A 16,306-nucleotide genomic window follows, 5' to 3' on the forward strand; every position below is an offset into this window, starting at 1 on the left:
TAAGCAAAGAAGTGGCAAATGGAATATAGCATAGGGAGTGTTTGGTTATGCACTTTAGTAGAAGGAATAAAAGTATCAAGTATGTATTTCAAACATGAGAAAATCTGCAGATGCTAGAAATCCAAAGCAACACACACAAAATGCCAGGCAGCATCTATGGAAAAGACTAAACAGTTGACATTTCAGGCTGAGACCATTTATCAGGACTGGAAAAGAAAAGAAGTCAGAGTTAGAAGATAGGGAGGGGGAGGAAGAAATACAAGGTGGTAGGTGATAGAAACTGGGAGAAGGGAGGAAGTGAAACAAAGAGCTGTGAGGTTGATTGGCGAAAGAAATAAAGGACTGGAGAAGGTGGAATGTGATAGGAGAGGACAGAAGACCATAGAAGAAAGGCAAGGGGGAGGTGGTGGGTTGATAAGGAGTTCAGGTGAGAAATAGAAATAGGAATGGGGAATGGTGAAGGGGGGAGTTCGAGAAATCGATGTTCGTGCCATCAGGTTGGAGGCTACTCAGATGGAATATAAGGTATTGCTTCTCCAACCTGATTGTGGCATCATCAAGGCAGTAGAGGAGACAATGGCTGACACTTCGAAATGGGATTGGGAAACGGGTGGCCACCGGAGAACTTGCTTTTTGTGGCAGATGGAGCAAAGATGCCTGGCGAGGCAGGCTCCTAATCTATGTCAGGTCTCACTGATATACGGGAGGCCACACTGGGAGTACCAGATACAGTATCTGACCCCAATGGACCCGCAGGTAAAGTATCACCTTACCTCTCTGTTTGCAGCCCTGAATGGTAATAAGTGAAGAGTTGTAGGGGCAATGTGGCACTTGTTCCGCTTGTAAAGATAAATACCAGGAGGGAGATCAGTGGGGAAGGATGAGTGGTCAAGGGAGCCACATATGGAGAGATCCCTGCCGAAAGCAGAAAGTGAAAGCAGGGTAAGATGTGCTTGGTGGTGAGATGATAAAAGTTACAGAGAATTATGTGCTGGGTGTGAAGGCTAGTGGGGTGGTAGGTGAGGACAAGAGGAATCCTATTCCTGGCATGGAGGTGGGTAGATAGGGTGAAGGTAGATGTATGTGAAATGGAAGAGATGGGGGTGAGGGCAGCATTGATGATAGAGGAAGGGAAGCCCCTTTCTTTGAAGAAGAACATCACAGTAGTTCTGGAATAAAAAGTTTCCGAGAATAGATGTGGCAGACACAGGAGGGACCGAGAGAAAGGGATGGCATTTTTACAAGTGACAGGGTGGGGAGAGGTATAGTCCAGACAGCTGTGAGAGTCTGGGGGTCTATAAAAATACACTATCTCCAGAAATAGAATAATCAAGAAAGGGGAAGGAAGTGTTGTAAATAGATCAAGAAAATTTGAGGGCAAGGTGGAAGTCGAAGGCAAAGTTGATGAAGTATTTGAGTTTCGTATGGGTGCAGGAAGCAGCATCAATGCAGTTGTTGAAGTAGCATAGGAAGGGTTGGGGAGTGCTGCCGTTGTAGGCTTGGGACATGGCTGTTCCACGTAGCCTACGAAAAGGCAAGCATACCTAGACCCATGTGAGTGCCCGTAGTTAGAAGTGGGAGAAGCCAAAGGAGAAATTGTTAAGGTTGTTCTGCCAAACGGAGGAGAGAATTAGTGGAGGGAACTAGTTGAATCTGTTGTCCAGAAAGAAATAGACAGCTTTAAGGCCCTCCTGATGGGGGATGGACGTGTATAGGGACTGGACATCCATTGTGAAAATGAGAGGTTTTTTTATTTATTTAGAGATAAAGTACAGAATAGGTCCTTCCACCCATTTGATCTGTGCCTCAGAACAACCCACCAATTTATCCCTAGCCTAAGCATGGCACAGTTTACAATGACCAATTACCTACTAGCTAGTACATCTTTGGATTGCGGAATTAAACCAGAGCACCTTGAGGAAGCTAACACACACACACAAAGGAACATACAAACCTGCTTACAGAGAACCCCGGAACTTCAAACTCTGACGCCCCAAGCTGTAATAGCATCGTGCCAACCACTATGCCACGGTGGTGCACCAAATGAGTGTTGGCATTCATTTCAAGAGGTCTAGAATATTACTGTAGGATTACTGGATTATAAGATTACTGTAATGCTAAGGCTTTATAAGGCATTGGTCAGACTGCATTTCAAAGTCCAAAATAAATTGTATTATCAAATTTATTATATGTCATGGTATACAACCATGAGATTCATTTTCATGTGGCAAACTCAATAAACCTATAGAATAATAACTATAACAGAATCATTGAAAAACCACCCAACTAGGGCATTCAACCAGAGTGCAGAAGCCAACAAACTGTGCAAGTATAATAAGAAAGGAAGTGAATCCATTGGTATGGGAATATTTCAATGATGGGTGCAAGTGAAGTTGAAGGAAGTTTGCTTCAAGTGCCTGATGGTTGATGGGTAGTAGCTGTTCCTGAACCTGGTGGTGTGAGTCCTGAGGTTCCTGCACCTTCTTCCTGATGGCAGCAGTGAGAAGAGAGCATGTCCTAAGTTGGTGGGGATCCTTGATGATGGATGCTGCTTTCCTCTGGGTCCGAGATGCATAGCATTCAAAATAGTGAGTAATATTCTAAGTAGCAAGCAATGAAGCATATTCATTTAAATGTGCACCTATCACTCCACTGTTCGAACGCTGGAAGCCAGCAACAATGGGAGAGGCCAGGCCCCAGCTGAGCGTGGATGCCACATTGTAACTCTTCTCACCTGGTCTACAGCAGCAGCAGCAGCAAAGCCTGAGGCAATGCTTAGTCCTCACTATTACCGAGGCTTCACAGCTCCCAAGTTATCTGTCCTTCTGCCAGACAAGGGTAACTGGCCTGTGGCAACTTACATTTTCATTGTCCAAAGTCTAATGAACACAGGTGAAATATCCAAGACAGTCTTCCACGGTTATACACACCAACTTCAGCTCCACCTTACACAAACTGGCTCCTCCGAGATCCCAGTAGGTTCCTCCAATATCCCAACTGTCTCCTTTCTCGATATCCCAACCAGCTCCTTCTCCAACTCCCAGCCGGCCCCTATGATACCTCAGTGGCTCCTTCTCCAACATCCTGGCCAGTCCTTTCGACACCTTGGCTGGCTCCACTGGCGACATTAGTTCGGGTACTCCAGTCATTGAGCAGTTCACTGATGGAGTAGCTCTGCAGTACTTGAAGTGCTTGGAGTAGAATTGTCTTTGGATCATAAAAAACAAATTTTACAAAGAAAAAAACACCTTTGTTTGGCTCCCAAGAGGCCGCTGCATTCGCACGCGCTGCCATCTTACCGCATGTATGTGCTCATTGGTGGGGAGGGGCTTACCTGTGATGGACGTATCCACTACTTTTTGTAGGATTTTCTGTTCAAGAGCATTGATGTTTTGAGACCAGGCTGTGATGCAGCCAATCAATATACTCTCCCGAAACGTCAACTGTACTCTTTTCCTATATGCTGCCTCACCTGCTGAGTTCCTCCAGCATTTTGTGTGTGTTAATTGTTGTTATGGCACCACTCTGCTGCTTTTTAATAACCCCCAGATGCTGCTTCATCATGACCTTGAATATGGCATTGCAGCTGTAGTTAGCCACACGGTCATAAATGTAAAGCGAGTAGAGTAGGGGTTAAGCATAGCTTTGTGGTGCATCTGCACTGATAGAGATCATGAAGGAGATGTTGTTGCTAATTCGACTGATCTGCAAGTGAGAAAATCAAGGATCCAACTGCACAAGAAGGTATTGAGGCCAAGATCTTGGGGCTTATTGATTAGATTTGAGGGGATGATGGTATTGAATGCTGAGCTTTAATTGATAAAGAGCTTCCTGATGTCTACATTTTTGCTGTCCAGATGTTCCAGGGTTGAGTGAGGAGCCAATGAGATGGTATCTGCTGTGGACCTGTTGTTCCAGAAGGCAAATTAAAGTGGGTCTAATTCGCTTCTCAGCCAGGAATTGATATCTTTCATCAGCAACCCCTCAAAACACTTCATCACTATGGATGTAATAGTCATTGCAGCAAGTCTCCACAATTTCCTTGGGCACTGCTATGATTGAAGCCTGCTTCAAGCAGATGGGTACCTCAGACTGCCAAAGCATGAGATTAAACATCTCAGTGAACACTAGTGGTTGATCAGCTCAGGTCTATAGTACTTGGCTAGGTACCCCATCTGGGCTGGATGCTTTTCCTGAAGGCTGCTCATACATCAGCCTCAGAAACTGAAATCATAAGATCATTGAAGGATGTGGAGAGTTTGTGATGGTTCCTCCATGAATCAACAGTCAACGTGGGCATAGAAGGCACTGAGCTCATCTGGAAGTGAAGCTCTGCTGTCGCCTATGTCCCTTGATTTAATTTTGGAAGAAGACCTGCCACTGTTGCCATTTCATCCATCAGATGGCTTCCAGAGATTGTACCTGGACCTCTTGTAACTTTCTTAGAGAACTGTGAAAAGAAAAGATGTGCTGGCTTTGGAAGTAGTCCAGAGATGATTCACAAGAATGATTAACAGAATGAAAAGGTTAACATATCAGGTGCATTCAATAGTTCGCTGCAGTTTAGAAGAATGAGGGGGATCTTGTTGAAAACTATCAAATATTTAAATACCTAGAAAGAATGGATGTGGAAAGGATGTTTCCTATAGGAGGACATCTAGGATCAGAGGGCACAACCTCAGAATGTCCATTTCGAAAAGAGATTTGGAAGAATTTCTTTCGTCAGATGGTAGTCAATCTGTGGAATTCATTACTACAGTTCGTTGTGGAGGCCAAATATTTGGGTATATTTAAAACAGAGGTTGCTAGGTTCAAAAGGCGCCGAAGGTTTTGGGAAGAAGGCAGGAAAATGCAGTTGAGAGGGATAATAAAGCAACCATGATGGAATGGTTAAATAGCTAAATGGGCTAAATAGCCTCATTCTGCTGCTATGTCTTATGGTCTTATACAGTGGCATGCAAAAGTTTGAGCACCCCTGATCAAAAGTTCTGTTACTGTGAATAGTTAAGCAAGTGGAAGATGAACTGATCTCCAAAATTCATAAAGTTAAAGATGAAACATTCTTTTCAACATTTTAAGCAAGATTAGTGTATTATTTTTGTTTTTCACAATTTTAGAGTGGAAAAAAAGGAAAGGAGCACCATGCAAAAGTTTGGGTACCTCAAGAGATTTGAGCTCTCAGATAACTTTTGCCAAGGTCTCAGACCTTAATTAGCTTATTAGGGCTATGGCCTGTTCACAATCATTGTTAGGAAAGGCCAGGTGATGCAAATTTCAAAGCTTTATAAATACCCTGACTTCACAAACCTTGTGCCAACAATCAGCAGCCATGGGTGCCTCTAAGCAGCTGCCTAGCACTCTGAAAATTAAAATAAATGATGCCCACAAAGCAGGAGAAGGCTATAAGAAGATAGCAAAGCATTTTCAGGTAGCTGTTTCCTCAGTTCGTAATGTAATTAAGAAATGGCAGTTAACAGGAATGGTGGAGGTCAAGTTGAGGTCTGGAAGACCAAGTAAACTTTCCAAGAGAACTGCTTGTAGGATTGCTTAGAAAGGCAAATCAAAATCCCCATTTGACTACAAAAGACCTTCAGGAAGATTTAGCAGACTCTGGAGTGGGGGTGCACTGTTCTGCTGTGCAGCGACATCTGCACAAATATGACCTTCATGGAAGAGTCATCAGAAGAATACCTCTCCTGCATCCTCACCACAAAATTCAGCATCAGAAGTTTGCAAATGCATCTGATGCATCCTGTTGACTGATGAAGTTAAAATAGAACTTCTTGGCCCCCAGTAAGCAAAGGTATGTTTGGAAAAAAAAGTGTGCAGAATTTCATGAAAAGATCTGTTAAGCACAGGGGTGGATCGATCATGCTTTGGGTTTGTGTTGCAGTCAGCAGCACGGGGAACATTTCACTGATAGAGGGAAGAATGAATTCAATTAAATACCAACAGATATTGGAAGCAAACATCACACTGTCCGTAAAAAAAAAGCTGAAGATGAAAAGAGGATGGCTTCTACAACAGGATAATGATCCTAAACACACCTCAAAATCCAGAATGGACTACCTGAAGAGGTGCAAGCTGACGGTTTTGTCATGGCCCTCACAGTCCCCCGACCTAAACATCATCGCGAATCTGTGGAGAGACCTCAAAACAGCAGCGTATGCAAGACGGCCCAAGAATCTCACAGAACTAGAAGCCTTTTGCAAGGAAGAATGGGTGAATATCCCCAAAACAAGAATTGAAAGACTCTTAGCTGGCAACAGAAAGTGTTTACAAGCTGTGATACTTGCCAAAGGGGGTGTTACTAAGTATTGACCATGCAGGGTGCCCAAACTTTTGCTTTGGGCCCTTTTCCTTTTTTGTTATTTTGGAACTGTAGAAGATGGAAATAAAAAAGTAATCTTGCTTCAAATATTAAGGAAATGTGTCATCTTTAACTTTATGCCTTTTGGAAATCAGGTAATCTTTTACTTAGCTATTCACAGTAACAGAAATTTTGACCAGGGTACCCAAACTTTTGCATGCCACTGTAGTATTATGGTATAAAATTCCACCTTCCAGCTACATTGAATCCTTTCCAGTTCAACTATTGCTCAAACCAAACCACTGAGGATGCTATAGCCTCGGCCTTCCTCTCCGTACTGGCCAATCTAAAAAATGATGCCTCATACACCAGGATGTTGTCCATCAACTTCAGCTGGGCATTTAGTATGTTCCCTCAGAGTCTGGTGGGTAAACTTCCCTCACTGGAACTTAACAGGCCTCTCTGTATCTGGATCTTGGACATTTTGACAGAAAGACCAGTCAATCTGAGTTGGCAGCAATCTTTCAAGCTCCATCATGCTGAGCACTGTTATCCCCAGGGGCTATATGCTCAGCCCACTGCTATTCACACTGCAGACTCACAACTGTACTGCTAGATCTAATTCAACCATATAATCGAGCTCACTGATAATAGAACAGTAGTTGGTTTCATCGGTAACAATGACGAGTCTGCATACAGAGAGGAGGTAGAGAGATTTGTCAAATGATGTGAGAACAACAAACTGAATTTCAATGTGAACAAGACAAAAGAGATTATTGTGGACTTCAAGAAGACACAGATTGATCAATCTCCATTCAACATCAATGACTTTACTGTGGAGAGGTGAAGAGCACCAAATCCTTGCTGTGCATTGAAGTAAATTGACTTTATTTCTTACATCCTTCACATACATGAGTAAAAATCTTTAGGTTAGGTCTTCTTTTTCACCACACAGCTGGTGAGTACAGTCCACATTAGGTCCTCAGTGATGTGGATGCCGAGGAATTTAAAGCTCAACCCCAGATCCATTGATGTCGATAGGGGTTAACCTGTCTCCATTCCTCCTGTAATCCACAACCAGCTCCTTTGTTTTTGCAACATTGAGGGAGAGATTGCTTTCTTGACACCACTGTGTCAGAGAGATGACTTCTCCGCTGTAGGCCACCTCTTATTGTTTGACCTTAGGCAAATCAATGTAGTGTCATCAGCAAATTTATTTAGCAGATTAGAGCTGTGGGTATAGAGGGAGTAAAGGAGGGGACTTAGTACACAGCCCTGAGGGACTCCTGTGTTGAGATGATCTAAACTGGACTCACCAGTCAAGAAGGCACAGCAGCATCTTCACTCTCTGAGGACATTGAGCTGTGCAAGGCTCCTCACCCCTATTCCAATAACTTTCTGCAGGAGTGCAATCGAGAGTTTCCTGTCTGGCTGCATCACTGAATGATATGGAAGCTGCAAGACATCAGACCACAAGAGCCTACAGAGGATAGTAAAAGCTGCCAAAAGGAACATTGCGGTCGCCGTCCCCCCCATTTGTGACATTTTCAGGGAGCATTGTATACAAAGGGCTCGAAGCACTGTTGAGGATCTCTACCACCTATTCCACAATCTGATCCACTGCCATCAGGAAGGATGCACAGGAGCATCAGAACTAGGTCTGCTAATCTGGGTAACAGCTTCTTACCCCAGGCTGTGAGACTAATGATTACCCTGCCACTACTGAGGTCTTGTCACTAGGACAGTGAACTGTTTAATTTACTGTTTACCCGTGCTATGCATTTCACATGTATTTTGAATTATATTTTATTATCTTACTACATTTGTGGTAGTACAAACATTTGTATTTTGTTTTACATACTATGTGTGATATATGTATTGCAGCTGCATCATGGTCTGGAAGAACATTGTTTTGTTTGGTTGTATATATGTACAGGCAGATGATAATAAAGTTGAACTGGAGCTTGAATTTATACTAACTTATGACCCCCATGACTCTATGATATCTAACTTCCTCCCGGTTGTGGCAAGTACTAAAGTCTCTATGACTTAGGATTTAGGATGGAGATGAGGCGAAACTGATTTTTCCAGAGAGTAGTAAAGCTGTGGGATTCTCTGCACAGGGAAGCAGTAGAGGCTACCTCATTAAATATACTTAAGACTCAGATAGATATATTTTTCCATAGCAGGAGATTTAAGGTTAGTGGAGCTGAGCCATGATCTTATTGACTGGTGGAGCAGGCTGAACAGGCCAGATGGACTACTGCTGCTCCTATTTCTTACATTCTTATGTCTTTTACTCTGTGCTCACTGGTCTGAACTAGTTTTTGTTAGAATGTTGTTGCCTTTACAAGTATATGAGACCACCTGGATCTGAGCCCACTAACTTAGTGGAAGTGGTTGATTTGCTCTTTGGAAAGTACAGACAGCATGCATGGGATTCCTATTAAGTCTTATTTTCTGAAAGAGGCCTGCGCTGTTTCTAAGGAATACAAAGTATAGATCCAGCAGAGGAATAAACCAGGTAATATACTCAAATATCACAGATATTGAAGTGCAAGTAAAATTTTTTCTTGTTTTGTGTTGTTTTTCTGAGTCTCTGGCTGTGGTAAACCATGTATACCTGTCTGGACACGCCCCTCTGCTGTGCTCCTGTGGCTCCTCCCACAGACCCCTGGATAAAGGTGATTGTGTCACTGCTCCTCCCACAGTCCAGGGCAGTCATCCAGCATGGACGTGCTCCATTTTACTGCTAATAAAAGCCTTTCAGTATTTACTCTACTTCCAGTCTTTTGGAGTTATTGATAGTGCATCACTGTCATTAAACTAATGTATAATAAGAGAATAAAAAAAACTCCTAGGCCTGTGCATTGCAAACACATAATTATGGTGAACAGCACCTCAGTGTCATGCTACTAACATCCATTATTTCCCTCCAAGTAGGTACAAGGATAGACTTGAAGTTACATTCTTTCCCCATTGGTTCCAAACATATCCACCATTCTCCACACTAACCAAACTGTGGACAATGCTAATTAGCGCCCTTTTAAGCTTCCTACATTATATCTCCTCCATCACCAAGACTTGCCTTACTGTTAATGATCTATCTCCGCCACTATCTTAGTTTTTCATCACTGGCGTCTTCATTTATGCTTTCTTATATCTAGATTCAGCAATTCCAATGAAAGCAGAAATATTGGAAACACTCAGCAGGTTATGCAGTATCTTTGAAATGAATACAAGTGTTACAGTTTCTGTTCATTTCATCTTTCATCGAAACTGAACATTGCTGGTGATGTAACAATTTGGCAGGTAAATAGGCAGGAAAAGAGCAGGTGGAGAGGAAGAAAGAACAAAATGGATATCTGTGGCAAAGTGGCATGGACATGAGAGAGTTACAAAATAAATGCAAAGGAACAAAAATGAATCAAGAAACAGAAGATATATTTAATGATATGAAATTCACAACATTTGCAACATTACTACCAACTGCTATCTGAAAAAATGGAGAATCAGCAATGATCTGAAATAATGAAATTGCCAAAAAGTTGTAAAGTCTGAATAGAAAGGTGAGGTGCTTTCCCCTGCGCTTCCATTGAAGTTTCAGAAACTTTGCATTTAATTTCTACTGCTCTGTCAACTTAGGCCATTCATTCCATCCCAAGGACAAGTCTGCACTGTGCTAGTAAAGTTCAGTAGAAGCTCAAGGGATGTCACTTCATTGTACAATCAAGGGCTCCATAATTTTGTACACTCAAGTATGAGTTCGGATAAAAAATACTATCGTTCTAAGTATTTTCATTGGTTTGCAGCGATACAGTTTTTGTCATTTTCAGTTCTTGTAGAGTTGTCTATTGTTTCATTATTTACCCTGTACCATTATTCCTTATGTCAATTGATTGATCCTACCTGCCACTTTATTATTGACCTTTGGTTTTGTCCTTTCCTCCCCCCATGTATCCATGAACCCTCCCACCACACTGGCTTTTTCTGCCTGCACCTTTTCTTTAAAACCTTTTAAATTTCTGTTACTCTTGTTCTGATGAAAAGTTATTGAGTGGAAACATTAACTCTTCTTTCCACAGATTTTGCCTGACCTTATCATTATTTTCAGCAGTTTCTTCTGATTTCCAGCACTCCTAGTACGTTGTTTTTGATTATGGTACAATTGTCCCAATGTATTCCATTTCTATCATAAAATCAGCCATCAGCTAGAATTCTGTTTCCTCTATCCTGAATTCCTGAGACCTGGTCCACTGTAGTTCTATAATGGGCAAGGCCTCATTTTAAAGTCCCTCCATCACTCCTCCCTATGTTTATAATCATCTCCAGCCATGCAATTTTGCATAATACATTTTTAATGCTCCATGAACATATACATCAGCCGCAGATTAACATCTATATTTTCAGTTGTCTAGGCAATAATCTGTAGAATTCCCTTATTAACTATCTCTATTTCATGTCCTCCTTTGATTAATCAAATTCTTGCAGCCTGAGCTTACCTCTCCTTATGTGACCATGAAAAAAATGATTCACTTGATAACAATCCTGTGAAATACTTTGCACTGGGTAAAGGTCTGAAAAAACGTGTGAACATCTCCAGCTTCAGTCAAGCCACTGTACATTGTTACTCCAGCCAGATGACATTCCAGGCAATTTACAATGACCAGTACAAAAAACCTGAATTCTTTGTCATCTTTGGTTCATCTGGTGGGAATAGTGGGTAGAAAACTTGGACCTTGTAAGATGAGATCATAGAAGCACTGATCCCACTGTACTAAGGGTTCGTCTCGATCATTATTTCAATTTCACCCCCTCCTCCTGATTGACAGTGATAAGGAATTTCATTCAATCAAAAATAAAAGATGCTTGAAATGAGGCATTTGTATTTCTTCCCAAAAAAAGAATATCTGTTGACTTAATGTTTCTAGACAGAGACTTACATCAGAACAGACCTGCTGTTTATTCCCATTGTTTTCTGGTATTATTTCCCCAAGTGGGATTAATTAGTTGCTGTTTTTTCTACTATTTCTGTTATGTGTCGCTAACCTTACCATGCCATCTAGTTATGCTGCTGCTAGCTGGCCTAATTTTCTTTCTTTCTGTTTCTCTCTCTCTCCCTCTCTCTCTCTCTCTCTCGCTCTCTCTCTCTCTCTCATTTTCTTTCTCGCTCTCTCTTTCTCTGTTCTTCCCAGGTGTTCGTAATAAATTTGCTGCGGGACAGCAAGTATTATCACTTCCGGCCTGTGATGGATACCTACATTAAGAAGCACTTCTCTGGTGCACTGGCATACAAGTGAGTCCAATTACCTGGTTGCTTAGGACTTACTTCCAGAAACACTTAGAGCTCACAAATAACATTAGGATGTAGCTCTAAAATTGTATTTCTGAACACAACACTCTGTAACACTCTTCTTCAGTTAAGTAACCATTGAAATTGATGGGTGCAGTGGGTCAGAATGCATTGAACTGGCCCATCATCGAGAATCACTGTCCAAGTCCCATACGCTCATGCTTTCTTAGATTGGATGTGGATAGCTTAACTACTGACTGTCCACTCCCTGGAGATGAGTGGTGAAGCTGCACTGCTAATTTTACCTTTGGCAGCCAAGTGCTGAGGTACTGGCCCTCGAAAGCACCTGATAGAGGCAAAGCTGGGAGAATAGTCCTGTCTTCTGTCAAAGCTCTTATAAGAACATTGAAAAACCATTAAAATTTAAAAAACAAAAATAAAAAGTAACTTAGAAAACACACAAAACACAGAAGTAACTAAAATTAATTAAAAATATTAAGCTAAAGCTAAGTAATAAAAAAGATCTCTTTGCCTCCAAAATCTTTATCCTACAAACAAATAGTGGGTCTTGGATCTTTAAGCAGGTCCAAATTAACCAGGCAGTGGCAGTTTCCTAATGAAGCAAGGCTGGTCTCCCTATTGGATTCCACCTAGAGTTCCCATCATATAACATGTGGCATCCATGTGAATGGCTGAGACATTGATCAAAGCCAGCAAGATTCAAACCAATAGCTCATTCACTGAAATTACTGTAACACATGTATCATGTGTTTCATTGGTCTATGAATGTTAATTGTTTCTTTAATCCTGATATTTTAAGGATTATTTCACATGACTAGTTGCAAAAAGTTACAAAAGGAGGCTATTTGAAAGAAACCAACTATAAGGATACTAGATGGCTCTGTAATCTGTCTTATAAATATTGTACCTTTGCTGGATATTTAAATTGCTAACTGGGTGGTGAAAGTGGCCATTTTATATACCTATTGTTATTAACAGTATTGCGTCAACTTGGTATTTCTTGGGTCAGGGTTTGGAAAGCCTGACCTCATGAATTTGCCTCAGTTATCTTTTCAACAACCATAGATTTCTGAATCCTGCAGGTACATAGACATTGTGTGGTTGTATCCATGTACACACAAGAAAGAGAGGAATTAACTAACTATTGTATCACTGAACAATTTCCATAGAATTTAAATAAAGACCTGTTAGCTTCAGCATAGAATTTGATACTGTATTTGACATAAGGTTGTCACTGCTAAGGCCTGTATGTCAACTCCCAACTGTCTTTGGGAAATAAGTAATGAACCCACCATCTTAGACTTCCCTAAGATATATTATCACAGTAGTGTTGGGCAGGTGGTTCCAACAGTTAACCCCAAAGATGATGAAGGACTGGTAGTATATTTCCAGTTTTGGGCATTGTGTAAGTTGGAGAGGAAACTGCAACTGGTCCTGTTCCTATTCTCCTGGAGTCCTTTTCCTTCCTGGTGATAGAGGTTATATATTTGGGAGGTCACATATAGGAAGCAAGTAAAGTCTTAGAGCACTACAGGACAGAAACATGCTCTTTAGACTATCTATCCATGCCAAACTATTACTCTGCCCAGTCCCATTGACCCGCTCCTGGTCTCTATATCCTCCATTTATCCAAAATTAGATGTTGCATTCAAACTCATATCCACTTTTTGGCTGACAGTTCATTCCACACTTGCACCATTCTCAGAGTGAAGAAGTACCCCATCAGGTTCTGCTTAAATATTTCATCTTTCACCCTTAACCCATGACCTCTAGTTCAAATGGTTCAATTTTAATATCAGAGAATATATACACTATACAACCTGAAATTCTTACCCTTCACAGACATCCACAAAACCAAAAAAGAACCCCAAAGAATGAATGACAGAAAAACATCAGGACCCCAAAGACCATGCACAACAGCACCAAAGCATCAACCTCCTCCCTACCCCCACCATTTCACTGTAAACCATCAGTGCCCAGTGCCCACCACCCACCAAAGCCATGTCATATGTCACAGGCTCTCTCTGTCTGTCTCCCTCACTAACGAGGGACAGAGAGGTGTCACCTGCATCACAGTGACAGGGGAGACAAACCAACAATCACTTACAATATTACAATGTGCTACGTCAATTTTTAGTCCAAGATTCTCTGGCTCGAGAATCAGCAACAAACTCTCCCCACCATCAAGAGAAAGAGAGAGAGCGATTGCTCAAGTGCAGTGACCTATTAGCTGTATCAACCGCTCATGAAATTATGATGTTCCTTCTCTCACGACGCCTCAGTCAACAACACCGTTTCGGAATTGGTCATTCACAGTTTGTGCAGGGCCGCACTCCAGAGGCAGGCATCTTCCAAGCCACTCTGGAGAAAGTCGGAAAACAACTGATCAGTGAGCTCCAGGAGCAAGAATTCATGTGCCGTGAAAAACTGCAGTTTGAGTGCAGCTGTAGATCATGGACTTCAACAGGACCCCAGCCACCTTGAAAAGGGAAAAGAGACACTAAAGAGAGGAATTTAAGCTGTTTCCTTTGATGAGCTTAAAGAAGCTGCCATTTGGCAACATCAGCCCCACCCAGTTCTAGTCTTACTCAACCTCAGTGGAAAAAGCCTGCTTGCATTTGCCCTATGTATGTCTCTCATTATTTTGTATAACTCTATCAATTCTCCTACATTCCAGGAAAGAAAGTCTTAATCTAATCATCCTTTCCTTATAACTCATATCTTTAAGTCTCAGCAACATCCTTGTAAAGCCTCTCTGAAATCTTTCAATCTTAATGTAGGTAGGCGACCAAAACTGTACATAAAACACAAAAATATGGCCTCATCGATGTCTTTTACAACTCTGACATAATATCCCATCTCCTTTACTTGATACTCTGATTTATGGAGACAATGTGTCAAAAGAAATTTTATGACGACACTGTCCACATGTGACATTTTTCCATAAGAGAAATTACAGATCTTTGTTCCCAGATCCCTTTGTTCTACCAGAGTCCTCAATGCCCTACCACTCATTGTGTAAGTCCTACCCTGGTTTGTCTTCTCAAAGTTCAACACCTCACACTTGCCCTTATTAAACTCCATCTGCCATTTTTAGCTCATTTATCCAGTTGGTCCAGATAAGTAATAACAGTGTATGTTGTAGATGATATATGGTGTGCTGGTATTGGAGAAATTAAGTGTTTCCTGCAGTGAATGGATGTTTTTTTCTTGGATGGTCTGAGGCTTTAGTGTTATTGGGGATGAGGCAATTCCATCACCACTGCCAGTTTCTGTCTTGGTGATAGTTAATTGGCTTAAAGGTCAGAAGGCCTAAACTGGAAAAAGGCCAAATTTGAAGAAATGAGAAAGGATCTAAAAAGTGTGAATTGGGACAGGTTGTTCTCTGGCAAGGATGTCATTGGTAAGTGGGAGGCCTTCAAAGGAGACATTTTGAGAGTGCCGAGTTGGTATGTTTCTGTCAGGATTAAAGGCAAAGTGAATAAGAATAAGGAACCTTGGTTCTCTAGGAATATTGGAACTCTGATAAAGAAGGAGAAAGATGTATGACATGTATAGGAAACGGAGCAAATAAGGTACTTGAGGAGTATAAAAAGTGCAAAAAAAAAACCTAAGAAAGAAATCAGGAGGGCTAAAAGAAGACATGAGGTAGCCTTGGCAGTCAAGGTGAAGGATAATCCAAAGGACTTCTACGGGTATATTAAGAGCAAAAGGATAGTAAAGGATAAAATTGGTCCTCTTGAAGATCAGAGTGGTCAGCTATGTACAGAACCTAAAGAAATGGGGGAGATCTTATGGGTTTTTTTGCGTCTGTATTTACTAAGGAAACTGGCATGGAGTCAGGAAGTAAGGCAAACAAGGAGTGAGGTCATGGAACCTATACAGATTGAAGAGGAGGAGGTGCTTGGTATCTTGAGGCAAATCAGAGTAAATAAATCCCCAGGACCTGACAGGGTATTCCCTCGGACCTTGAAGGAGACTAGTGTTGAAATTGCAGGGGCCCTGGCAGATATATTTTAAATGTCAGTATCTACGGGTGAGGTGCTGGAGGATTGGAGGACAGCTCGTGTTGTTTCGTTGTTTAAAAAAGGCTCTAAAAGTAATCCGGGAAATCATAGGCCAGTAAGTTTGACATCAGTAGTAGGTAAATTATTGGAAGGAATACTAAGAGATAGGATCTACAAGTATTTAGATAGACAGGGACTTATTATGGAGAGTCAACACCGCTTTGTGCGTGGTAGGTCAGGTTTAACAAATATATTAGAGTTTTTCAAGGAGGTTACAAGGAAAGTGGATGAAGGGAAGGCAGTGGATGTTGTCTACATGGACTTCAGTAAGGCCTTTGACAAAGTCCCGCATGGGAGGTTAGTTAGGAAGATTCAGTCGCTAGGTATACATGGTGAGGTAGTAATTTGGATTAAACATTGGCTCAATGGAAGAAGCCAGAGTGTGGTAGTGGAGGATTGCTTCTCTGAGTGGAGGCCTGTGACTAGTGGTGTGCCGCAGGGATCAGTGCTGGGTCCATTGTTATTTGTCATCTATATCAGTGATCTGGATGATAATGTGTTAAATTGGATCAGCAAATTTGATTGGAGGTGTAGTGGACAGTGAGAAAGGTTTTCAAAGCTTGCAGAGGGATTTGGACCAGCTGGAAAAATGGGCTGAAAATGGCAGATGGAGTT

The 16,306-nt window shown here is 41.6% G+C and overlaps 1 protein-coding gene across 1 annotated transcript in view; it reads left to right on the forward strand.

Annotated features, from left to right (window-relative positions):
* dock3 (dedicator of cytokinesis 3) overlaps window positions 1-16,306 on the forward strand; it is a 964,109-nt gene that overhangs the window by 744,753 nt on the left and 203,050 nt on the right. The window contains exon 21 of the mRNA XM_059944552.1: window positions 11,506-11,606. Within this exon, the coding sequence (XP_059800535.1) occupies window positions 11,506-11,606 (101 nt within the window). The remainder of the gene's footprint in view (window positions 1-11,505; window positions 11,607-16,306) is intronic.

Source organism: Hypanus sabinus, chromosome 19 (genome assembly GCF_030144855.1).
Source record: "Hypanus sabinus isolate sHypSab1 chromosome 19, sHypSab1.hap1, whole genome shotgun sequence".
In the NCBI taxonomy this organism is placed as follows: Eukaryota; Metazoa; Chordata; class Chondrichthyes; order Myliobatiformes; family Dasyatidae; genus Hypanus; species Hypanus sabinus.